The sequence below is a fragment of the Hemitrygon akajei genome, chromosome 5 (assembly GCF_048418815.1).
Source record: "Hemitrygon akajei chromosome 5, sHemAka1.3, whole genome shotgun sequence".
Lineage (NCBI taxonomy): Eukaryota > Metazoa > Chordata > Chondrichthyes > Myliobatiformes > Dasyatidae > Hemitrygon > Hemitrygon akajei.
In genome coordinates this window covers 37,283,871-37,311,207 of record NC_133128.1, presented here as the reverse complement: position 1 = coordinate 37,311,207, position 27,337 = coordinate 37,283,871, and the positions used below count along the sequence as shown (strand labels likewise).

At 42.2% G+C, this 27,337-nt stretch overlaps 1 protein-coding gene across 1 annotated transcript; it reads right to left on the bottom strand.

Annotated features, from left to right (window-relative positions):
- Positions 1-1,479: 1,479 nt before the first annotated feature.
- On the bottom strand, positions 1,480-26,563 carry LOC140727293 (NXPE family member 3-like). The gene is made up of 6 exons (XM_073044554.1): positions 26,431-26,563; positions 22,712-22,888; positions 20,668-21,455; positions 8,467-8,540; positions 4,014-4,223; positions 1,480-2,265 (listed from the first exon to the last, which is right to left on the bottom strand). The coding sequence occupies exons 2-6, from the start codon at positions 22,856-22,858 to the stop codon at positions 1,712-1,714; spliced, it is 1,773 nt and encodes a 590-aa protein (XP_072900655.1). The 5' UTR covers positions 22,859-22,888; positions 26,431-26,563; the 3' UTR covers positions 1,480-1,711.
- Positions 26,564-27,337: the final 774 nt, after the last annotated feature.

Sequence of the window (27,337 nt, the reverse complement as noted above, 5' to 3'; positions counted from 1 at the left end):
GGATGATTATCCATCTTGATTTTCTTTACAAGACCCAAAACTACCTCCTTCATCTCAAAGTTCTAGAAAATAAACACATGCTACATTGATCTCCCTATCCTCCACATCCTGATGGAAAATAGGAACTCACACATATGCTGTGCCTCCAAGAATATGTTCCAACCTTTATCCTTGAGTGGTCCTGCCTGCTTCTTAGATATCCTCTTGCTCTTGATTGTACAGAACACATAAAATGCCCTGGAATTCTCTTTAAACCTACTTGCCAAGTGCTTTTCATGGCCTCTCCTGGCTCTCCTAATTCCCTTCTTTAGTTCTCTTCTGGCTTCTTTATAATCCTCAAGGGTACCATTTGATTTTAGCTTCCTAAGCCTTAAACATTTCCTTTTTCTACTTAACTAAATTCAACACCTCTTTCAAGATCCAAGGTTCCCTTACCTTGCCATCCTTCTTACTGGAACATATGCACTTGTCCTGTACTCTGTACAGGTGGTCTTTAAACACTCTGCACATGTCAGATGGGAACTTTCCCAAAAACAGCTGTTCCCAATTAACTCCTTAGTTCCTGCCTAATCCCCTTGTAATTTTCCCCTGCTCCAATTAACTCCCTAGTCTCACAACGTCTGTACTTATCTATGCTATCTTAAAGCTTAAGGAGTTTTGTAACTGGTAACTGCTCTCCCACTTAAGGTCCCTCACCTCGTCAGACTTCGATGATCCATGCTTCACCCTATTGCTTCTATGATCCAACACCAGATCTGCTTTGACCTCTTCTCTTGTTGGGCCTTCCTGGATGCACCTAATACATTCAGCCCGTGTCTAAACCTCTTACACTAAAGATATCCCAGCCTATATGAGGTTGCACACTACAACAACCCTGTTGTTTCACATCTTTCCCTAATCTGCCTGCATATTTGATCCTCCATGTCCTGATGACTATTCGAAGGTAGGTAATATAATCTAGTAGTGTGATTGCATCTTTCTTATTCTGTTCATTTAGACTCAGTGGATGAGCCCTCCGGTACGAGTGCAGCTGTGATATTGTCCCTCATTAATTGCACAACTGTCACCTCACCCATCTGCTTTTATCTTCTTTTATAAAACATCAAAACACTGGAACTTTACATATCCATTCTTATCCCTCACTCAACTAAGTTTCTTTAATGGCTAAAACAAAATAGTTCCATATACTGATCTAAACTCTAAGTTCATCACCCTCAGTCATAATACTCTTAGCATTAAAACACACACATTTCAATCAGTCTGTCCTATTGAGTCTATAACCTTGTTCCTGTCTGATCTTGCATGTATAGCCATCTCTCTTCCTTTCAATCTCTCTGTCCTGCTACTCTGGTTTCCACCACTCTGTCAATCTACTCTGAATCCTCCCTAGTGGCACTAGCAAACTAGTTCATTAGAACGTGTGAAAACCAAATAATTGCTGAGTCAGAAATCTGAAATTAAAACAGAAAATGTTGGGAATGCACAGCAAACCATTTTTATTTGATGATAAGTGGATAGTCAATGGAAACAATGCTTGCATAATGTATTGAGTTACATACAGAATTCCCACTAATACTGGAACAAAAAAGAACATAGGATTATTTACACATTCCAAAACAGTTTGATTGTATCCAGTACATACTCCCTATCTGTGGAAAATCCAAAGATGATTTATCTTAAAGCAAACATTGATATATTCTTCAAATGTCTATCAACCTTTTTCAGATGGGCAGACATATGAAAGAAATACATCCATTTCATTTTTTATAATAAGTTGATGAGGGTGTATGTTATGGGGCAGGTAGTGGGCTATGGTCATTTCCCACGCATCTACAAATGCTACATTCATGCCTGTAAATATCCTCCTCAATACTAAATCAAGCTGATAGGAAAACCAATCACTCTGGCGTAGACTGAAGGATGGTGTAAGGGCCCGTACATTAGCCGTCTTTATTACCACTACTGTATCCGGACTCCTGCCCAAAAGCTGCAGGATTGACCTCCGGATGTACTGCAGCCTCCGAATGTACACTTCTATTGGATAAGAGGCAAAATGGACACATAAGGTAATTGCTATGACTGTATCTTTCCCTCCTCTAACTTCATCTATTTTATTTGAAGTGTACCGCAATAGCTGGCTCCAAATATTGTAGAATTGGATTGGGGGTCCATGGACACGAAATTCCACCATGATGTTGTGCTCCTTGTCTACGGCAAGGAGAGGGCCAGCAATTCCAGAAGAGCCAAGGTCAAATACTTTCAGACCTAAAAGGAATAACATAAATGTAACCTGCTGGCTATCATTTAGTAAAATGTATACACATGTAAATGGACAACACACTTGATTTTCAGGCTTACAGCACCAAATAGAATAAATGACTTAACACCTTGTCAATGTAATTAAGGAGCTAAGAGATACTAACCTGGCATAGGATCCTTGCCTTTGGTAGTAAGAGACATACAATAATGACAGCTCCCTCCCCTTCCTCGATCTCTTTGTCTCCATTTCTGGAGACAAACTATGAAGTGACATCTTTTATCAACCTACCAAATACAACAGCAGTCTTCACCATACCTCTTCCCACCCTATCTCTAGTAAAAAAAAAAGTGCTATGCCCTTTTCTTAATTCCTTTGCCTCCACCACATCCGTTCCCAGGATGCACCTTTTCTCTCCAGGACATCAGAGATGTTCACCTTCTTCAAAGAACGAGGCTTCCCTTCCTCCACTACTGATGCTGCCCTCACCTGCATCTCCTCCATTTTCCAAACATCTGCACTGCCTCCATCTTCCCACTGCCTTAACAGTGATAGAGTTCCTCTTGCCTTCACCTATCACCCCATGAGACTTCACATTCAACACATCATCCTCCACAACTTCTGGCATCTCTAAACGGATCCTACTACTAAATATATCTTTACCTCTTCCCCACCCCCTCCGCACTACTTTCCTCAGGGATCACTCCCTCCAAGGTCCCCTTGTCCATTCATCTTTCCCCACTAACCACCCTCTTGTCACTTATCCCTGCCCACCTGCACACCTGCCCACTCACCTCCTCCCTCTCCTCCTTTTGGCACCTCAAACAGTCCTTCCAGGTGAGGCAACACTTCACTTTCAAATCTACTGTGGTTGTCTATTGTGTGCAATGCTCCCAGTTTGATCCCCTCTACATTGGTGAGATCAGTCGTAAACTGGGGACACATTGTCGAGCATCTCCACTCCATCCGCCAAAAGTGGAACTTACAGTGGCCAAACATTTTAATTCGATTCCCATTCCCATTTGGACACGTTGCCAAGATGAGGCCATTCTCAGAATGGAGGAGCAACATCTTACATTCCATTTGGGTAGCCTCCAAACTGATGGCATGAATTTTGATATCTCCTTCTGGTAAAAAAACAAAATCCCTCATCCTCCCCTCTTCCTCTTTTCCCTACTCTGGCCTTATACCCTTTCTCACCTACTTATCACAAAAAACAGAAATAACATATATTAAAAAAGTGAGGTAGTGTTCAAGGGTTCAATGTCCATTTCGGAATTGGGTGGCAGAAGGAAAGAAGCTGTTCCTGAATAGCTGAGTGTGTGCCTTCAGGCTTCTGCACCCGCTTCCTGATGGTAGCAGCGAGGAAAAGGTCATGCCCTGGGTGCTGGAGGACCTTAAGGGCTGCCTCTCTGAGACTCTGCTCAGATCGTCACATGATATTTCAAAGGGAATTCAGAAGGAACTTCTTTGCCAACAGAGTTGTGAAAAATTAGAATAGGGAGTGATTCAAAAAGGTAAAAGATGCGTTGAATGAGGGACTGGACAAACAAGTGAGGGTGAAGGGTGCAGAAGTTTCTGTTGATGGATTTTTGTGAGAGGACACAAGATTGAGTATTATCACCACAGTGAACTGATGGGCTGAATGGCCTGTATCTCTAGCATTTCCTATATAATCTGCCATATCAGAGACTAATCTCAAATATAACATATGCATTCAATGTATTATCCACCAAAATAAGATAGTCTGATTAACCTGGAAGAAATCGAGTCAAGTATTGAAACCACTGGAGCATTGTGGAATCTCCAATCAGATACATCTTCTTCCCTCGGAGACAGTTCGTAATGTTTACAGCAGTGTCAAAACGACGGATTTTGCAGCTTGATGACATCCACTGGTTCTTGTAATAAAAGCCAGATGGTGATATCATTGGTTTTCCCCGGACACATTCACCAGGAACTGCAGCTAAGAATAAAGTGAACAGAAGTACAGACATTGTGGTCTAATATACATTGGACTAGTAATGCAACCATAATTGGTTAGTCACAGTTTCAATGGCAGTGACATCTTCCAAGAAGTTTATTTAGCAAGTACCACGAAGTTTGGTTTTATTCATTTACTGGTGGTGGGATTCTCTGTGCGGGTAGTATTTATTGCTCACCCACCTTTCACTTGAGATGTTGGTGAAGACCTGGTGATGACACCAAGCTCTTCTTCCATCACTTGCATCTCTGGGCCTACTTCTTGGGCAAGGATTCCCCACCCCTTTCTCCTTCTTCAACCCACTTCCTCCTCTTAGACATTCCACTTTGGCCTTAGGCACACTTGATTTCCATCTCTAACTGTGTACGTGACATTATTCGTCTTGTCTTTACAACTCCATTCACCTACTCAAACCTCATCCCCTCTGAATGTACTGCCCTTCACTCTCCCCTCACCACTGGAGATCTCCCATCTACTGCCATCATAGCTCCCATATCCCACATTGCCCATGTCTACCTCCTATACAAGATTCACAAACCTAACTGCCCTGATAAGCCCTTTGGCTTTGTCTGCTCCAACCCCATTGAACTTGTGTCCACATACATTGATTCCATTTTGTTTCCCTTGGTTCAGTCCCTCCCACCTACATCTGAGACTCTTCACATGATCTTGATCAGTTCCATGTCCCTGACCATATTATTTTCAATATTGCTGTCCAATCCCCATTCACTTCTATTTCCCATTAGGAAGGCTCCTAAGCTCACTGCTTCCTTCTGAAAAACAGACCTAATCAGTTTCCCTCCACCACCGCGCTCCTCCATTTGAAGGAACTGGCACTTACCCTCAACAATCTCCCTTTTGGCTCCTCTCACTTTCTCTAAGCCAGCTATGCCTGCCTTTTTGTCAGCTACCTGGACCAGTCCATGTTCCAAGTCTACACCAGCAATGTTCCCTAACTCAATCTGTACTACATTGATGACTGCATTGGTGCTGATCTAATCAATTTCATCAAATTTGCCTCCAACGTCCACACTGCCTTTAAATGTCCATCTCTGACTCCTCTTCCCTCTTTTTTGATCTCTCAGTTTCCATTTCTGGAGACAAATTATCTATTATACAAATCACTGACACTCACATTTATCTTGACTGTACCTCTTTCCACCCTATTACTTGTAAAAATACTGTTCTTTTCTCTCAGTTCCTCTGACTCCTCCACATCTGCTCTCAGATGAGGCTTTCCATTCTAGGACATCAAGATTTGCCTGTTTTTCAGAAAATGGTCTTCCCTTCCACCACTATCAATGCTACATTCACACATTCTCCAATTTCCACACATCTGCTCTTACCTCTTCCGGCTAGTCATTACAGAGATAGGGATCCCCTTGTCCGTGCCTAACACCCCATGAGCCTCTGTATCCAGAGCACCATTCTCTGTAACTTCTAAAATCTCCAACAGGTCCTCCATCCCCGCCCACTTTCTGCAGTGATTGCTCTCTGTATGAGTTCCTTGTTCACTCAACCCCTCCCCACACATCCCTCTTCTGGTGCTTACATGACAAATGTCAAACCTGCCCTGTACCTCTTCCCTCACCACCAAGACTCTAAAGAATCCATCCAGGTGAGATGACACTTCACCTGCAATAATGTCCCCCAAGGCATTCTACTAGTATGTGAAGAGCAAGAAGATAAATGTGAGAGAATAGGACCTATCAATTGTGACAGTGGGAAAGTGTGTATGGAACCAGAGGAAACAGCAGAGGTACATAATGAATACTTTACTTCAGGATTCACTATGGAAAAGGATCTTAGTGATTGTAGTGATGACTTGCAGCAGACCGAAAAGCTTGAGCACGTAGGTATTAAGAAAGAGGACGTGCTGGAGCTTTTAGAAAGCAGCAAGTTGGATAAGTCGCCGGGACTGGACAAAATGTACCCCAGGCCTACTGTGGGAGGCGAGGGAGGAGATTTCCGAGCCTCAGGTGATGATCTTTGCATCATCAATGGGGACGGGAGAGGTTCCAGAGGATTGGAGGGTTGTGGATGTTGTTCCTTTATTCAAGAAAGGGAGTAGAGATAGCGCAGGAAATTATAGACCAGTGAGTCTTATCTCAGTGGTTGGTGAGTTGATGGAGAACATCCTGAGAGACACGATTTATGAACATTTGGAGAGGTATAATATGATTAGGAGTAGTCATCATAGCTTTGTCAAGGGCAGGTCATGCCTTACAAGCCTGATTGAATTTTTTGAGGATGTGACTAAGCTAATGAAGGAAGAGCAGTAGATGTAGTGTATATGGATTTCAGCAAGGCATTTGATAAGGTACCCCATGCAAGGCTTATTGAGAAAGTAAGGAGGCATGGGATCTAAGGGGACATTGATTTGTGGATCCAGAACTGGCTTGCTCACAGTAGGCAAAGAGTGGTTGTAGACGGGTCATATTCTGCATGGAGGTCGGTCACCAGTGGAGTGCCTCAGGGATCTGTTCTGAGACCCTTACTCTTTGTGATTTTTATAATTGACCTGGATGAGGAAGTGGAGGGATGGGTTAGTAAGTTTGCTGATGACACAAAAGTTGGTGGTGTTGTGGATAGTGTGGAGGGCTGTCAGAGGTTACAGCTGGACAATGATAGGATGCAAAACTGGGCTGAGAAGTGCAAGATGGAGTTCAACCCAGATAAGTGTGAAGTGGTTCATTTTGGTAGGCCAAATATGATGGCAAAATATAGTATTAATGGTAAGACTCTTGGCAGTGTGGAGGATCAGAGGGATCTTGGGGTCCAAGTCCATAGAACGCCCAAAGCAGCTGCGCAGGTTGAATCTGTGGTTAAGAAGGCGTATGGTGCATTGGCCTTCATCAATCGTGGGACTGAGTTTAGGAGCTGAGAGGTAATGTTGCAGCTATATAGGACCCTAGTCAGACCCCACTTAGAGTACTGTGCTCAGTTCTGGTTGCCTCACTACAGGAAGGATGTGGATACCTTAGAACGGGTGCAGAGGAGATTTACAAGGATGTTGCCTGGATTGTGGAGCATGCCTTATGAGAACAGGTTGAGTGAACTCAGCCTTTTCTCCTTGGAGCGACGGAGGATGAGAGGTGACCTGATAGAGGTGTACAAGATGATGAGAGGCATTGATCATGTGGATTGTCAGAGGCTTTTTCCCAGGACTGAAATGGTTGCCACTAGAGGACACAGGTTTAAGGTGCTGCGGAGTAGGTACAGAGGAAATGTCAAGGGTAAGTTTTTTACTCAGAGAGTGGTGAGTGCATGGAATGTGCTGCAGGCAATGGTGGTGGAGGCAGATATGATAAGGTCTTTTAAGAGGCTTTTAGATAGATACATGGAGCTTAGTAAAACAGATGGCTATATGTAAGCCTAGTAATTTCTGAGGTCGCGACATGTTTGGCACAACTTTGTGGGCTGAAGGGCCTGTATTGTGCTGTAGGATTTCTATGTTTCTAATGTCAGGGGTTATCTATGGTAACAGGTGCTCCTGGTGCAGCCTCCTCTATGTTGGTGAGACCCGACATAAATTGGGGGACCATTACATCTCTTTGCTCTGTCCACCACAAAAGGCAGCCATCCACTTCACTTTGGACTCCCGTTCCCATTCTGACATGACTGCCATGAGGAACCCAACACAGGGTGCAGGAGCATTTCCTCATATTCTGTCTGGGTAGCCTCCAAACTGATATTTCCTTTCTCTTGAATCCAATATTTGGATTTGCAGACTGTTTGATTTTGTCAAAGTGATCAGGTCGAGTCACTAGAAGTGACATTCAGGCTTGCTGTAGAGCACAGAGATGGTCTACATCCATCCATCTCTCACCCTCTTTGTAGCTGCAACAAAGATTGGGGAAATCTGGCTCTAAATACACAGAGCATAATGTTACATCCTGGAGTCCAATGAGAAATCAAACCAATCCATCATAAATAATACTAATTAAAATTCTTAAAATACACCCTAATAACCATGTCTTTAATATAATTCATGTCGCTGAATGGTTTGTATAGAATGGAAATTTTGCCTCAGTTTAAATCCTATGTGAATTCATGAATATATTTGGCTGGATAATTTGTAAATGCTTTAATCAAGCTGAACATAAAATGCTAATAGAATTCAGGAAATAACTACATGGATATTTATATTTTGTTTGGAATGGCTGAGGACTTGTACTTCTTTCCAAACTATTAACTTAATAGTAATGAATAAAAATAATCTTACGTGCCTGAGGTGAAGGTTTTACAGTTACATAATCTCTGGTACTGGGAAGTAAAGGCTCCTTGAGATTGACTTTACTGTAAATGGAAATATTTCATAGAATAAGTCATTGCATCAATATGTAAAGAGAATGCTTACTAGATATAGCTCAAAAACATGTTCGACTATTCTCTTACTTTGAGCTGCAGTGACACTAACAAGGTAGCTGAGGGTTTCTTGTACATCCCCCATAACAAACAACACAGGTCTCATGGTTCACATCATGTTGCTTTTAACAGCAATTGTTCAATTTCATGAACTTATCAGGAGATCTAGGTAAATGTCAGTATTGTAGATGGCACAAATTCAGCACACCGAAAGATGGTGAGTTCCAATCTTTAGGCATGCGAGTTTTCACCATGAACCCAGTGCAGTTACAAAATGTCTTCACACTAGAATGCCACAGGTGTGGGTTCTTGTTATCATAGAAACATAGAAAATAGGTGCAGGAGTAAGCCATTCGGCCCTTTGAGCCTGCACCGCCATTCAGTATGATCATGTCTGATCATCCAACTCAGAACCCTGTACCTGCTTTCTCTTCATACCCCCTGATCCCTTTCGCCACAAGGACCATATCTAACTTCCTCTTAAATGTAGCCAATGAACTGGCCTCAACTGTTTCCTGTGGCAGAGAATGCCACAGATTCACCACTCTCTGTGTGAAGAAGTTTTTCCTCATCTCGGTCCTAAAAGGCTTCCCCTTTAAACTTAAGCTGTGACCCCTGATTCTGGACTCCCCCAACATGGGAAACAATCTTCCTGCATCTAGCCTGTCCAATCCCTTTACAATTTTATATGTTTCTATAAGATCCCCCCTCAATCTTCTAAATTCCAGCGAGTATAAGCCTAGTCGATCCAATCTTTCTTCATATGAAAGTCCTGCCATCCCAGGAATCAATCTGGTGAACCTTCTTTGTACTCCCTCTATGGCAAGAATGTGTTTGCTCAGATTAGGGGACCAAAACTGCAGACAATACTCCAGCTGTGGTCTCACCAAGGCCTTGTACAACTGCAGTAGAACCTCCCTGCTCCTGTACTTGAATGCTCTTGCTATGAATGCCAACATACCATTTGCCTTTTTCACCGCCTGCTGTACCTGCATGCCCACTTTCAATGACTGATGTACAATGACACCCAGGTCTCGTTGCACCTCCCCTTTTCCTAATCGGCCACAATTCAGATAACAATCTGTTTTCCTGTTCTTGCAACCGAAGTGGATAACCTCACATTTATCCACATTAAATTGCATCTGCCATGAATTCGCCCTCTCACCTAACCTATCCAAGTCACCCTGCATCCTCTTAGCATCCTCCTCACAGCTAACACTGCCGCCCAGCTTCGTGTCATCCGCAAACTTGGAGATGCTGCATTTAATTCCCTCATCTAAATCATTAATATATATTGTAAACAACTGAGGTCCCAGCACTGAGCCTTGCGGTACCCCACTAGTCACCGTCTACCAATTTGAAAAGGTCCTGTTTATTCCCACTCTTTGCTTCCTGTTTGCCAACCAATTCTCTATCCACATGAATACCATTCCCCCAATAGCGTGTGCTTTAAGTTTGCACACTAATCTCCTGTATGGGACCTTGTCAAAAGCCTTTTGAAAATCTAAATATACCACATCCACTGGTTCTTCCCTATCCACTCTACTAGTTACATCCTCAAAAAATTCTATAACATTCGTCAGACATGATTTTCCTTTCACAAATCCATGCTGTCTTTGTCCGATGATTTTACCTCTTTCCAAATGTGCTGTTATCTCATCTTTGACAACCGACTCTAGCATTTTCCCCACCACCGATGTCAGGCTAATCGGTCTATAATTCCCTGGTTTCTTTCTCCCTCCTTTTTTAAAAAGTGGGGTTACATTAGCCACCCTCCGATTCTCAGGAACTAATCCAGAATCTAAGGAGTTTTGAAGAATTATCACTAATGCATCCACTATTTCTTGGGCTACTTCCTTAAGCATTCTGGGATGCAGACCATCTGGCCCTGGGGATTTATCTGCCTTTAATCCCTTCAATTTACCTAACACCACTTCCCTTCTAACATGTATTTCTCTCAGTTCCTCCATCTCACTAGACCTTCGGTCCCCTACTATTTCCGGAAGATTATTTATGTCCTCCTTAGTGAAGACAGAACCAAAGTAGTTATTCATTTGGTCTGCCATGTCCTTGTTCCCCATGATCAATTCACCTGTTTCTGACTGTAAGGGACCTACATTTGTCTTAACCAATCTTTTTCTTTTCACATATCTATAAAAGCTTTTACAGTCAGTTTTTATGTTCCCTGCCAGCTTTCTCTCATAGTCTTTTTTCCCTTTCCTGATTAAGCCCTTTGTCCTCCTCTGCTGGACTCTGAATTTCTCCCAGTCCTCAGGTGTGCCACATTTTCTAGCTAATTTGTATGTTTTTTCCTTGGACTTGATACTATCCTTAATTTTCCATGTCAGCCACAGGTGCACTACCTTCCCTGGTTTATTCTTTTGCCAAATGGGATGAACACTTGTTGTAGTTCATCCATGTGATCTTTAAATGCTTGCCATTGCATATCGACCATCAACCCTTTAAGTATCATTTGCCAGTCTATCTTAGCTAATACCTCATACCTCAATCCTTTAAAGGTCTCATACCTTTAAAGTTACACTTCTTTAAGTTCAGAACCTTTGTTTCTGAATTAACTATGTCACTCACCATCTTAATGAAGAATTCCACCATATTATGGTCACTCTTACCCAAGGTTGCTAACAAGATTGTAACTAATCCTTCCTCATTGCTCAATACCCAATCTAGAATGACCAGCTCTCTAGTTGGTTCCTTGACATGTTGGTTCAGAAAATCATCCCGTATACATTCCAAGAAATCCTCTTCCCCAGCACCCTTACCAATTTGGTTCATCCAATCTATGTGTAGATTGAAGTTACCCATTATAACTACTGTTCCTTTATTGCATGCATTTCTAATTTCCAGTTTAATGCCATCCCCAACCTCAGTACTACTGTTATCAAAACAAGCTATATCTATACGGGCTACTTGAAAGACTTATTCAGTAAATTCCCTATCTATGCTTTAGCCACCAGCCCAGCAATATTCTCACTTTAATGATACTGTATATCCAAATTCTTTTTGACATTTTTGTACCATTATTCTTTTAGGCAGTGCATTAAAGCCATTCTGCAAGTCAATATTTTTCTCAATGTATTTGTGGCCTTTTTGCCAGTTGTTTTGAACCTTCACATTCCATTGCCAATTCCTCAACAAAGGTAAACTTTTCTTCTCATTAAATCTGTAAAATGCTTATTTTTCTATCATCTCTACTAATTCCTAGCTGCACCCTCTCCTGTCACTGTCTCTCTGGGTACATAATGTGGCTCACATGGCTTTGAAGCAGCAAACCCTTGAGTTCAGAATTGGACTTGGTTCTTCAGTTGAGGCCAAAATCATAATTTATGAAAATATTAGTTGAACTTCTTTTATTTTTATGCCTAGGATTATCTTTGTCCATTGAACATTTTTCTCAACGTGACCTGCCACTTTTAGATTCTAAGTCCAGTTAATGGGCCGACAGTTGAATGGGGCAGCCCCTTATTTGGGACAGCTCTTAAAGAACAAAAATTAACCAAGAAAGTAGCTGGGATTCCCTTTGTTTACTTGGGACACTCTGCCACTTAACTGGGACCGGAAATTGTTGCTGAACAGGTTCCAACTAGTGTCAGTTGTGTGCACTTGTTCACTGTTACACCATGCTTAGAGTGAACAGTTTTTAAATAGCATCAGTTGTGAATGCTTGTGTTACGTTATGCATTTGTGCTGATGTATACCAATTCTAAAAGCAGTGATTTTTGATACTTCTGCCTTTAAAAAAAAATTAAGATCCTTGCCAAGGTGCAGAAAGGCAATCCACTATCCACTATCCACACTAAGTATCTGTGCTGATTTTGTTCATTTACGGTCAATCAAAAGAACACAGCAGCATACACTGGATGAATTCCTCTGTCAATAATTGTTAGGAACTGATACAGTATAGTTTCATTGTGTAGTCGTGTTGGTAGCATTCTAATTTGTTCTATATATTTTTTAAATATATAATTGTTACTCAGTTATACCTTTTCAAATATTTCCATGAAACTTCAGCAAATTAACTATATAACCAAATCCACTGTATAAGCAAGGGTCTGGCTTTTCTTGTGGATTTCTAAAATTGTACCACATTCCATAAATATAATCTCTTTCAATACTTATTTCCAATGTACAATTACCTGCATGATGTTTTATCAACTTTGTTCCTGCAATTTCACTTAATCATTTTCTATTGTTGTTCCCTTGTGTTCTCTTTAATTACTGTTACTGTTTGCACTTACTGTTTACTGTATGCAATTCACAAATGCAGTACAATCATGCTCACTCCCTCTATAAACAACATTATATACAATTGAGATGACAATAATCAGCAACAGATGGTGTCCTTCAGACTTGCAGCTGGATGAATTGCTGAAAGTTAATCCAGTTAAAAAGTAAACTTATCGATTACCTCCTTCATAGTCAATCCTCACTCACTTCCACAGCCTCCAGGCACATCTTCCCACTTTTATCTCTAATAGGTCCTACCTTCACTCCTGTCATCCTTTTGTTCTTCACATAATTGAAGAATACCTTGGGGTTTTCCTATACCCTACTAGCCAAGGCCTTCTCATGCCCCCTTCTTGCTTTTCTCAGCCCCTTCTTAAGCTCCTTTCTTGCTACCCTATATTCCTCAATAGACCCATCTGATCCTTGCTTCCTAAACCTCATGTATGCTGCCTTCTTCCACCTGACTAGATTTTCCACTTCACTTGTCACCCATGGTTCCTTCACCCTACCATTCTTTATCTTTCTCACCGGGACAAATTTATCCCTAACATCCTGCAAAAGATCCTTAAACATCGATCACATGTCCATAGTACATTTCCCTGCAAAAATATCATCCCAGTTCACACCCGCAAGTTCTAGCCTTATAGCCTCATAATTTGCCCTTCCCCAATTAAAAATTTTCCTGTCCTCTCTGATTCTGTCCTTTTCCATGATAATGTTAAAGGTCAGGGAGCGGTGATCACTGTCCCCCAGATGCTCACCCACTGACAGATCTGTGACCTGACCCGATTCATTACCTAATACTGGATCTAGTATGTCATTCCCCCTAGTCGGCCTGTCAACATACTGTGACAGGAATCCATCCTGGACACACTTAACAAACTCTGCCCCATCTGAACCCTTGGACCTAATCAAGTGCCAATCAATACTAAGGAAGTTAAAGTCACCCATGATAACAACCCTGTTATTTTTGCACCTTTCCAAATTCTGCCTCCCAACCTGCTCCTTGGTATCTCTGCTGTTACCAAGGGGCCTATAGAATACCCCCAGTAGAGTAACTGCTCCCTTCCTGTTCCTGAATTCCACCCATACTGATGCAAAAAAGGATCCTGCTACATTATCCACCCTTTCTGCAGCTGTAATAGTATCCCTGACCAGTAATGCCACACCTCCTCCCCTTTTCCTCCCCTCTCTATCCATTTTAAAGCACTGAAATCCAGGAATATTGAGAATTCATTCCTGCCCTGGTGCCAGTCAAGTCTCTGTACTGGCCACTACATCATAATTCCATGTATGTATCCAAGCTCTCAGTTCATTACCTTTGTTCCTGATGCTTCTTGCATTGAAGTACATGCACTTTAGCCCTTCTGCCTTACTACCTTTATACCCCTTATTCTGCTGCTCTTTCCTCAAAGCCTCTCTATATGTTAGATCTGGCTTTACTCCATGCACTTCTTTCACTGCTCTATCGCTCCGTGTCCCATCCCCTTGCAAATTAGTTTAAACCCTCCTGAACCATGCTAGCAAACCTACCAGCAAGGAAAATGCTCCCCCTCGAGTTCAGGTGCAAACCATCCAATCTGTACAGGTCCCACATTCCCTAGAAGAGATCCCAATGGTCCAAAAATCTAAAACTTTGCCCCCTGCACCAACTCCTCAGCCATGCATTCAACTACCATCTCCTCCAATTCTTACCATCACTATCACGTAGTACTGGCAGCAATCCTGAGAACGCCACCCTTGAGGTCCTGTTCTTCAGCCTTCTGCCTAGTTCCCGAATCTCACACTTCAGGACCCTCATCACTCTTCTTGCCTATGTCATTGGTCCCAACATGTATCACAACTTCTGGTTGCTTTCCCTCTCGTACCAGGATGTCATGCACCCCGTCAGAGATATCCCAGACCCTGGCACCCGGGAGGCAACAAACCATGCGTGTTTCCTTCTCATGTCCACAATATCTCCTGTCTGCTCCCCTGACTATAGAGTATCCAATGACAACAGCTCTTCTCTTCTCCATCCCACCCTTCTGGGGTCAGACTCAGTGCCAGAGGACCTGCCACCATAGCTCACACCTGGTTGGTTGTCCTCACCAACAGTATCCAGGACAGTAAACTTATTATTCAGGGGAAAGGCTACAGGGGTGCTCTGCACTACCTGTCTACTCTCCTTCACTTTACCCCCTTGGACTGTCACCCAATGACCTGCTTCCGGCAGCCTAGGTGTGACTACCTCCCTGTAGCTCTCATCTATGACTGCCTCATTCTCGCTTATGAGTTGAAGGTCATCCAGCTGCTGCTCCAGATTCCTCACAAGGTCTTCCAGATCGCCCAGCAGCAAGCACTTCTGGCAGATATGACTCTGCGGGAGAGGGGAGTTCCCCTAAGACTGCCACATCTCACAGGAGAGGCACATCACCGTCTCAGGGGGCATTGCAAAGACTAACTGGGAACAAGTTCGTCCTCTGCCTCTTCTCGTCAAAGCCTCAAATCTCCACTCCTTCACTGGCCCACTCACTCATTGGCCACTTGCCACAGACCGCTCCGCTTCAGGTAACCCTCTCGATATTTGTTTGAGCTTTTCAAACTGCTTGGTCACCTGACCTCGATTGCCCAATCAGCTGCTTTCTGCTGAGTCTGAGCTATTTAAATCTTGATTGTCTAATCATCGGCTTTCTGCTGAGCTATTCAAATCTTGATTGACTTGATTACACAGTCCAACTGCCAAAACTGCCAGAATCTCTCGAGTCAAAGCCTCAAATCTCCACTTCTTCACTGACCCACTCACTCACTGGCTGCTTTCCACAGGCCGCTCCACTTGAGGTAACCCTCTCGATATTTGTTTGAGCTTTTCAAACTGCTTGGTCACCTGACCTCGATTGCCCAATCAGCTGCTTTCTGCTGAGTCTGAGCTATTCAAATCTTGATTTTCTCATCAACGGCTTTCGGTGATCTTTTTCAAATATACAGCAGGCTCAAAGGGTGAGTAGCCAGCTTTTGCTCTGAATTTAATTTTAGTCTTAACACGAGAAAGTCTAAAGGATCTCTGCTCGAAATGTCGACTGCTTATTTACTTCCATAGATGCTGCCTGACCTGCTGAGTTCTTCTAGCATTTTGCAAGTCTTGATTTGTCTTTTAGCCTGATTGTAAATAAGTCTAAACAGCTTACAAGAAACAATCTGAAATAACATTGCCTGCTCTAGAGTTCTGCCATCTTAAACCAGTACAATCCATTCAGACAATGATTATTTGTATTCTGCTCTGTCACATTTGGTGTGTGCATGTTCCTCGTGAGGTCAAAAAATCTGAGTGACTGTAGAAGTTAGGGAAGGAAGTATGCTCATGCATGATTGTTCTGAGCTGAGATATTACACACTGGCCCTTACAGTCAGAGCATACAAAACTTATTACCCTGCACCTTTTCAAGAATTTCAGAATTCTAGTCCACCCTATTTAAAATCAGAAAAGTTCAATTGCCTAGTGGCAACGGAAACTGTATCACCCATGATCTAAGGACTGTGGTTGTGGTACACTTTAGGTGCAGAATGTTAATTTGACCTAGGTAGATTACACTAATAAACACTTCCGAGTGAGGCTACCAGCCACTTCCATGTGCAATCCATGTTTATGCTTTCCACCCTTTCCTGACTAGATATTTTCAAGACTTACTGGTCAAGCACTTTCTAAAGGTCTCTGGCTGTGTTACAGGGTGTATTTTGTCCTGCATTTACCAATGAATGCCTCAAAGGTGACATCACTGGAGGCTTTATCAAAATAATGACTGAGCACTCAAGTGGGTCAGGCACTTTGCGGCAGAAGGCAAAGATGTGCCCATTGTAGGAGCCATGTATCAATCCCCTATCTGCATTGAGTTCTCTGTTGCACATTTACTATGTTTATTATGGTAACTGGTCATGTGAGTGGGATGAATAAGTTCAGTATCCTTGCTTGTTCTGCGGCAGTTTGTAGCTTGGGACTGGTGGATCTATATATTTTGCTGATCACCCGATATCATTGTGATAATGCTGAATAATGCTTAATTATGCTTAACTTACACTCAGGTATGCTTAAGTCTCATCTTTTTAAAATTATGTTTGCTATTTGCGAATTAAGGATTGAATGAAGGATTTCACTATTGTAACTGGGAGCAGGTCATGCAAGTATAACAAATCCATAGTGGTCAGAAGAAGTAGCAATTATTTTTGTTTTAGTTTTGGTTTAGGTTTTCTGATACATTTCTAACAGAAAAATAATTTTCAACAGTTATACCAAATAAGCATCAGCATTCAGATGTATCCAAGAAGTTAGGATCACTGCAGCCTGGAACAGCTTATGGCAAGTAATGAACTTTTGTTGATATATGCTGTGTGTTTGGATTTGAAACACTGTTTTGAATGGCCAGTGTTGCCTGTCCAGTTGGACTAAATAAAGTTGTAAGCTGTGTAGTGGTGTTTGTATGAAGAGTTCGATCACTTGGTTCAGTTGAAAAGTAGAAGAATTGAATTTCTTCCATTGTTGAAAAGCTGAATTGAATTTGATGTTGTTTTGTCTGGTTTGCACACTTGGAACACAACTTGAGTCCAGCTGGAAGCAGTGTCCTTGAAGCCAAGACTAAGAGAAATTAAACAAACTCGTGATGTTGAAGGTCAATTTGTTGGAGGAAATGAGAATATTTACAAAGCCTCAGGACAGGCTGTGACCATGTATAAGATTGAATTCAGCACACCTAAAGTGTGTGCAGCATATTACCATGCATCTGACACCACATTTCTGCACATTCAAATAGAGGCTGATTTAGCTGAGTGATACACAAGACAGCAAATATTGAGAGATAAGCACTCTCTGGAACAACAGGTGGAACAGCTTTAAAGAAATATGGAGCAGCTTAAATTGCAGGAAGAAATAGCAGCCAAGATGGCCAAAGTGCTAAGGGCTTCAAGGGCTAAACATTCTCCAACAGAACAGCTCTATGTTGAGAGTCCCTATATTGAGATGGAGCAGAAAAAGTCCAACTTACTAGATACTATTACAGATACATCTGAAGAACAAATGTCTATGAGTCATGAGTTTGAGTCCCAAAGGGTAGTTCAGTGTGTTCACACTCAGCCTGCAGCAAGGAGATGCTCTGAACCTATGCCATGTCCAATAACATAAGGTGCTTTGAGGGCATTGATTTACAGTGTGAAGAAACTTGTGTTTGAGATGATAAAGGTCTAACTCCCACACTGGAGGTCATAAGAACCCGAAAGGAAATAACAAGTTTTATGATATGACATATTGCATTCATTTATCATCTATTTGTGAGGGCTTTCAAGAATAGCATTGAAGGCAAGTCTGATAATTATGGTGACTATCTCTATTTTCTCCAACAGTCTGCTGGAGGTTATCCTGGAAAACTTGTCCGAAGTTGCCAAGGATTTGTAGGGAAAGGTCAACTAAGGTGGCAGGCAGGTGGGTCTCCGGCTCAGCAGTAAACCTAATGACTAGATGAAGTGAGGGTCATGAGTGGAGAGCCAGGGGTAACACAAAATAAGAGGAGTGTTGGGTCAGTCAATCAGGAGGTATTGGGTGGACTTAGGATGCTCTCCAATGTCTGCAGGAGCTCCTACTATAGTGCAGGAACAAAGGACTGGAGGGAGCTTAACGTTTAGAATGTCCCTTGTATCTTCCTGGTGGTTCAATCTTCCTAGATGCAGGAGGCATTTGATGCATGGGTGATTGGCAGTACCGCAGTAAGTGCTCAATTTGTTTCTCTGCCGATGCTCACGCTCTTGGTGGTTGGGTGGTTGGGTGGGTGGGTGGGGGGGGGGGGGTAAGGTTGAAGGGAGCTCTCCTTAACTACCTGGTTTCTGGAGGCATTGGTAAAGAAGGTCCTGCAGCCTGAAATGGTTTTGGGAATGGAACTGAGATTCTAGCTGATTATCTGCAGAGTTGCTTCATAAGACACTTGTCAATTAGAAGAGGCAGAGTGATGAGGCGTTTGATGTTAGTGGCCATTTCCTGGGTAGAAAGATTTTCTTTCAAGTGCTCTGAGAGGCCGTGATGGTAGTGCACCAGCATCGCTTCTGCATTCCAGCTGCACTCTGCCATGAGGTTCCGAAATTCCACAGAACTGAGCGTGAGCATTGGTGCATGCTAAGCGTCCAACCAGTACCTCATGGATGGTTGAAAATCCAGCGCATCTCAGGTTGTGAAATCTTCACATTCATTGCAAACGGGGGTTTTATTGTCCCAATTCACAGCAGTGCAGGTCAGAGCTCACCTAATCATGAGAGAAACACAAGGGCAGTCTTGGCTCAGTCTGTAACATACAGAGATGGTCGGAGCTTGAAATGCAAGGCCAGCTGGGACAGGAAGTCGCGGCTTGGAACTGGGGATCAGTTTGAAGTGTTCAGGCACCGGAATCAGGGAGGAGGTTGAGTGTCGTGGGATTGCTGTACTGAAATGGAGAATTATAGTGTTAATAGCTTCCTGCTTCTTCAGGATTGTGTGTGCCTGTCGACAGACTACTTTCTTTAGGATAGCAAGCTCTGCAGGTCAATCACTGGTTCACTCATCTGTCTGGAGACATACAGGAGGCTTGACCCAAATGCAGAGCAGCAGAGATGACCTAGCAGTGGGCGATAACTTTTCCTGCAAAATAACAAGCTATGAGGGGCCGCAAAAAAAGAGAGAACCCATACTTAACACAACAAGGCAACAAGGTTACAGTGACTAGGAGCAGCTGGTTGTGACTGGGTGATTCGATGGGTGAATAAGGACTGTGGATGAGAGCTGTATTTAAATAGGCTGCAGGTGATGAGTTGGAAATGTGTAGCAGGTGACTCCTGTTAGCTGGGTGGTGACTTGGAGATGCAGGCTTTCATCTAGGTTAAATCTTTGAGAATCAATTAGTCAGAGTCATAGAAAAGTACAGCACAGAAACAGGCCCTTTGGCCCATCTGGCCTATGCTGAGCCATTTAAACTGTCTACTTCCATTGACCTGCACTGGGAACACAGTCCTCCATACCTTTACCTTCCATGTATCTATCCAAGCTTCTCTTAAACGTTGAAATCGAGCTTGCATGCAATACTTGCACTGACAATTTCTTCCACATTCTCATGACCTTCTGAGAGAAGGTCCCCTTAAATTTTCACCTTTCACCCTTAACCCATGATCTCTAGTTATTATCCCACCCACCTTCAGTGAAAAAAGCCTACTAGCATTTATCCTAACTATTACCCTTATAATTTTTTATATCCCTATCAAATTTCCAAATGTTCCAAGAAATAAAGTGCTAAGCTATTCAATCTTTCCATATAACTTAGATACTCTACACTCGGCAACATCCTTGTAAATTTTCTCTGTACTCTTTCAATCTTATTTACATCTTTCCTATAGGTAGGTGACCAAAATTGCAAATGTACTCCAAATTAGGCCTCACCAACATCTTATTCAACTTTAACATAGCATCAATACTTTGTACTCAATACTACGATTTATGAAGACCAATGCACCAAAAGCTTACCTTACGGCCCCATCAACCTGTGACAGCACTTCCAAAGAACTATTGACCTGTATTTCCAGATCCCTTTGTTCTACTGTACACCTCTGTGCTCTACCATTCTCTGTGCAAGACTTACCCTCGATGGTCCTACCAAACTGCAACAACTTGTACTTGTCTGCATTAATTTTCATTTGCCATTTTCAGCACATTTATCCACTGATCCAGATTATAAACGACCAAAAAGAAAAATTGTCAGCATAGCAATCTTGCTACAGTTTTGCTAAATCAAGAAACAAAGTTATAATTGAAAGGAAATAAATAACATACCTTTGGAAAAATTTAATATCTTCCCCTTTCACATTCAGTTTTGCATATCCTGCTCTGTCATAGTTGACACGAGAAGAGCAGGGAAGCTTTTCTGGTTTATAACAGAACCAAGGCTCTCCAGTTCTGAGGTCAGTAAAGTTACAAAGTGGTTTAGTCTGAGGTAAAAATGCATTGCATATTGTAGTCTCTGAAATAGCCCCATATTTGAAGTGACTCCTCAAAAGCACTCTAAATGGCTGTTCTTCACGAAGTCTCCAAAGTACTTGGATCCCTTCACTGGGATGAACCAGTGAAACAGACACTTGGACTTTTCCTGGCCAGAATAAAGTAAACTTGATGTGATAAGTTCCATTTTGGTGATCTATAACCGTTCCTGCTGAACCAGCTTTCAACTCTGGAGTGTGGATCCGGGCTTGGAGATAGTCACCCCCGTATTGCTTCGGATTTCCTTCAAAATCGTACATACGCACCATCACCTGTAGCTGATCTCCAACATAGAAAGTCTTTCCAGAATTCAAAATAACAAAACGTGTAAGTGATGGGTTGCTGCTTTTCCGGAAAGGCACACTGGAGTTCGAAGGCTTTGGCCACTCAATCATTTTCAATACAGCTGCACCTTCTGATCTTTCCTCAGGGGTAAAGCTGTGACTCTGGTAGCCGTACTGCAACAGCTTGTGTGTCCAATCAGGCTTCAGCACTTCCATGTCTTGCTGTATTGTGGAATAATTCTTTAGAGGTGGATACCTGCTCCATTGGGAGTCTGATTGAGAAAGTGAATGTATATCTGACTGTGGAAAGAAAAATAATTCAGTATTGAATATCTTATGTTGGCATCTGAGATCTGGGAGTAAGTTTGTTCCTAGAAGATTTATCTGTCAACCACAAGGGAATTCAGAGAGACTATCCAGAGCTATGAATCCCACTGTCTTCTCAATGAAGTCACATTGAGATCCGAGAAAAACAGGGTTACTGAAGTTGTGCCTTCCTTTGAGGATTGCAGCATCCATAAGAAACACCCATCTCAAGAAACGTGGTACTTCTGAAAACTTATCAGACTGAAGCTGCCCCAGAGTGAGTTCCTGTCTGGGTAAAGGTATTACAGAATTCCAGAGTTGGTGAGAGAAAAGAAAACAATTTACACAGTGCTTCTATACCCGATCACTGCCCAATAACTTCTGTTGTATGGCAAAAGTAAAAAACAACAGGGTGGGGATTTATCATGACACCACGTTATTGGTCAAGTGACCTGAAAGTATAGTCAAGGTTACACAGTGGGAAATAATTTAGTCAAAGTATCAGAAACCACAGGGTATCTACTGAGCTGTTCATCAAAATTAGTTTTCCTACATCATTTGTAAACTTAACTATTCAAAGTGTTTCCTGAACAATAAATTGAGCAACTTATTCCCAGTCTGAAATATCTAAGAACACCAAATACTTAACTCCTGTGAGTAATAATAGCAGAAATGTAGACAACAGAAGGCAAACTGGCAGACTGAATCTATGTGCTGAAAAGCTACCACTACCTCTGTTCTTCAACATTGAAGTCATGTAATAGAGGAGGATATCAGAAGGAAATTGTGTTATTTAAGAGATTTAAAACTGGATAATCTTACTACAATAAAATTAGCTCACTTGCTCTTAGTTGCTAAACCAAAGGACATGGAGACCATGAATCAAAATGCCTGCTTCCCACTAATACTTTAACACTCAGCAGGAAGACGTATCCTCACTACCCAGATCCCAATGCGACATTGAAGTGGTGGTTTCATGCCTACATTTGAAATATAATTAAAAAGGAATGCGGTAAAAGGACATGACATTCTCATACATCTCCAAAAGAGCGTCTGGGCCCTCTCCCTGCACTCATAAACCACAAAGGTGAACAGGGAGAAACACAGCTCCTGCTCAAAATGGCTACAACAGAACTATGAACAATCGGATCCTTTCCTCTTGGATGTGGTGTTAAAAAGAAAAGCTTTTAAATATTGTTTCTTCATGCTCAGTTTACTCGATCGATTTTTCAGAATACCATTTTACACACCTTGATGAGCTGAAAGTTTATAATTACCACAAGCAGTGTCAGCGATACCAGAAACATGTAAAGGAGCTGCTTGGAATTGAAATAAAGAGGCACTTTGATTTTACATTGGTCATTCATATTGGAAGGTTGATGTGCTCCCTTGCCCATTGGTCTGTTTAAAACTTCTTTTCAGCAAATCTGAAATTTAAATGATTCAAATAAATTTAAGACAAACAATTTTAACCTGACAGCTTTGATGTCAAAGTAAATTTATTATCAAAGTACATGCATGCCCCCATATACTACCTTGTGATTCATTTTCTTGCAGGCATTTAAAGGAAAACAAAGAAATAGATTAGAATTTATGGAAAACTATACATAAACAAAGACTGACAACAACCAATGGGCAAAAGAAGACAAATTGTGCAAATAAAAAACTATAATACCGAGAACGTGAGGTGTAGTGTCCTTGAAAGTGAGTCTGCAGGTGGTCGAATCAGTTCAGCATTGAGGTGAATGAAGTTATCCACAGTGGTTCTAGAGGCTGATGGTTGTAGGCCAATAATTGTTTCTGAACTTGGTGGTGTGGGACCCGAGGGTCCTGTACCTCCTGCTCGATGGTAATAATAAGAAAAGTGCATAGCCTTGATGGTGGAGGAACCTGATGATGGATGCCGCTTTCTTCCATTCCACTCCATTCAAAGAGAAAACTTTGACCATATTTTCCACAGATCCAAATAAGGTTCTTCTGGAGGACTGGAATCTGGTTACCATCTAAAGGAATGTCCATGGTAATTCTGCTAATTTTCCATCAACCAAGGTAGTATGGATAAAAGCAAACACAATATATGAGGAAAGAATATAGCTGAAAAAATTTGGCAGCTGAAAAATTTGGCCTGTCCCCTAAAACCTGCACTAATTTTTATAGATGCACCGTAGAAAGCATTCTTCTAGGGTGCATCACAACCTGGTATGGAAGTTGTCCTGTCCAAGACCAGAAGAAGCTGTAGAAGATCGTGAACATAGCCCAGCACATCACACAAACCAATCTTCCATCCTTGGACTCACTTTACAACGCATGCTGTTGGAGCAGTGCTGCCAGGATAATCAAGGACACGACCCACCCAGCCAACACACTTTTTGTCCCTTTTCCTTCTGGGAAAAGGTTCAGGAGTTTGAAGATTCATACGGCCAGGTTTGGGAACAGCTTCTTTCCAACTGTGATAAGACTGCTGAAATGATCCTGACCCGGATCTGGGCCGTACTTTCCAAATATCCGGACCTGACTTGCACTACCTTACCTTCCCTTTTCTATTTTCTAATTATGATTGATAATTAAAATTTTTATTATATTTACATTGATTTCTACTCCAGGGAGCGCAAAGCGCAGAATCAAATATCACTGTGATGATTGTACGCACTAGTATCAATTGTTTGGTGACAGTAAAGTAAAGTAAAGGAGAGTCTTCAAAAGGCAATGGTACAGCAGTGGGACATGATGGTGGGGATTTGTTTTTAACTATGAATATGTTTATATCTTCAAATATCTCACAATTCATAAGTGGGTAGAGCAATAGGCTTTCTTCCTTGCTGGAACTGTGGGAATGGGATGATAGAGTGAGCTAATTATTTTTCAGTGGGGTGACTGTAGTGGTAGAGACGAGTATGCTACTGTGAAGCTGGATAGAAATTGGGAAAAGAAAGGGGTTAGGAGGAGGTGTGGCTTGGTAACTGAAAAACATGAAGTGACACTGGCACACATAAAATGCGGAAGCAACACAGCAAGTCAGGCATCAGCTACAGTATGGAGAGGAATGGGCTGAGACCGGCCATCAAGACTGGAGAGGAAGCGGAGAGAATCCAGATTAGGAAGTTAGTGGGAAGGGGAGGAGTACAATCTGGTAGGCGATGGGTGAGACCAGTGAGGGGAATTAAGTGAAAAGCTGGACAGTGATAGGTGGAAGATGCAGAGGGTCGAGGAAGAAGCTTGATAGGAGAGGACAGTGGAGTAAGGGGGGGGGTGGACAACTGGAGGGAAGTCTTGGGCAGTTCATGAGGATTAGGGAGAACAGATGAGGTGAAAGGGAAATAAAAGAGGGGAATAAAAACCGGGGATTCATGGTGAAGTTTGAGAAATCGATGTTGTTGTTTACCCTGGAGTTTGAGTTGTAGCTCCTGCAGCTTCATTTGGCCACATCATGGTAGGAGTTCATAGGCCAACATGCTGGAATGGAAATAGCAGTGTCAAATTCAAATGGGTGGTCACTGGGATTTGGAGAGGACAGAACAAATATGCTTGTTGAAGCAGTCTCCCAATCTGTGTTAGGTCTTGCTGGTGTAGAGGAGGTTACACCCGATACAATAAATGATCACAACAAATTCAAAGGTGAAGAGTTGCCTGACCTAGATGGGCTCTAAATGGTAGTGAGGGAAGAGGTGTAGGGGCAAGTGTAGTTTTTGTCATGGTTGCAGGGATAAGTGCCGGGACGGAGGTCAATGGAGAGCAACAAGTAGACAAGGAATTCATACAGACAGTGTTTTCTGTGGGAAGTAAGGGAGGGGGTAATGGGGTAGGAGAGAGAGTTGTGCCTGGTAGTAGGATCCTATTAGATATTGTAGAATTTGCAGAGAATGATGTGCTGGATACGGAGGCATGTGGGGTGTTACTGTATGTGAGGACAAGGGAAACCCTATCCTTGTTATGACAAGTTGTGGAATGGATGGAGTCAGACACAGGTGATATCAAAGAGATATGGGTGAGGGCAGCGTTGATAGTGGAGTGGTGGAAGGGAAGCCCTATTTTTCTGATAAACGACAACTCCTTGATATTCTAGAACAGATGTGATGGAGGCAGAGTTACTGAGAAAAGGGATCAGCAATTTTTCAGGTGACAGGGAGGGAAGAGGTATAGTCAAGATAACTGTGATAGTCCGTGAATTTGTAAAGGAGATGGAGACCAAAAGATCAGGAAAGAAGAGAGATGTGTCACAGATGAACCAAGTAAATTTGAGGGTGGGGTAGCATCTGTGGAGGAAAAAGGACGATCGGCGTCTGCAGAACACCCGAATCGTCGACTGCCATTTCTCTCTGCAGATCCGGCATGTATTTGTTGCAAAATAGATGTGCTATTCCCTCGATACCCTGAGCTGCGAAGAATTGCGAAACATTTTCGTTCGTTAATATATTCCGAGGACTAGCTGGCAGTGTCGAAAGACAGCAATTCAAATCAGACTTGACGCGAAAAAAAAGGATAGTCCCCACTTTTTCCTCTATTTCTCCCTGGATACATAAACACTAAAAGAAGCGCTGTATAAATTACAATTTGAATGACTTTTTTTTAAAAAATGTCTTGTATGTAGTATTGTGCTGTAACTATACGTTTCCGTAGAAACTATGGCCACAGAACATGTACTTCATGTTTCCGCGGGAGCTGTTGCTTCTGTCGAGCTTTGCAGTTTATTCGCGTGTTACAAAATGTAAAGGTACAGTCCCCGAGCACAAGAGACCCAAGAAAGATTCCCAACGGATCTTCAATTTTCATTCGACATTTGGCGTCATGCAAAAAAAAAACAATCTATGATCTACCCGGAGATTCAAAAGTATCTGAAATATATTTTTATTATCGTCTCCCACATCAGTTTGCTGCTGAGAGATTAAACCGGCAGCTTTCATTAGGACTTTTCTTTCGGATACATTACAAAAATGTTAGAATAAAGGAATAAGAATCGATGTTGAATTACCTGCGATTTGTAATTGTTTCCCTCGGACTATAAAATAGGGTGCCGTCGCCGGATTACATTTCGCTCCTCTCGTAAGATTAGCAACGATCGAACCATCAGAGAAATAGTAATAATCTCTTCGGCGCTTCAACGGCCAAAGTTTGCAACGTTATCGACCACTCCCTGTAACGAGCCTCTTGTCACCAAACAGGCGAGTTCAGTGACAATCCCGAGAAAACCTACAGATGATGAAATTCACTGAGTTCACAAAGAGCAAATTGACTCCAGTAATTTAGTTTATAATTTAGTACATAATTTGTCATATCTGAAATACTCTGGCAGTTTATAATGATCTCAGACTTCGTACAGTGTTGCAATAATAATTCAAAAATGCTGTCATATGATAATAGCCGAATTTTGAAGCAACAATAACCCTTCATAGGATTGTAAAATTATTCAGTGAAATGGCTTTTGTTGTTTGTTGTCAATGGGCAGCGTCTAGTGACATTGTGCCTTGAACGACTATGAGCAAATTCTGGACTCCACAAAAGGCAGTCGGAAAAACAGCGAATAAATTTAAAACACAATAGATACTGTAAATGCCAGAAACACGCACAAAATGCTGGAGGAACTGGGCAAGTCGGGCAGTATCTATGGAAGGAATAAACTCCTTTATCAACCACATCAACCATAGCCTACCGGTCAACCTCGCTGCTTTGCAATTCGCCTATGGGAGAAACAGGTCAACGGCAGATGCCATCTCTCTGGCACTACATTCTTCCTTGGAACACCTGGAGAATAAAGACGCATATGTAAGGCTCCTTTTCAATGACTACAGCTCTGCTTTTAATACCATCATTCCAAATAAACTGATTCCTGAACTCCAGAACCTGGGTCTTAGCACCCAGATCTGCAGCTGGATCTTCAA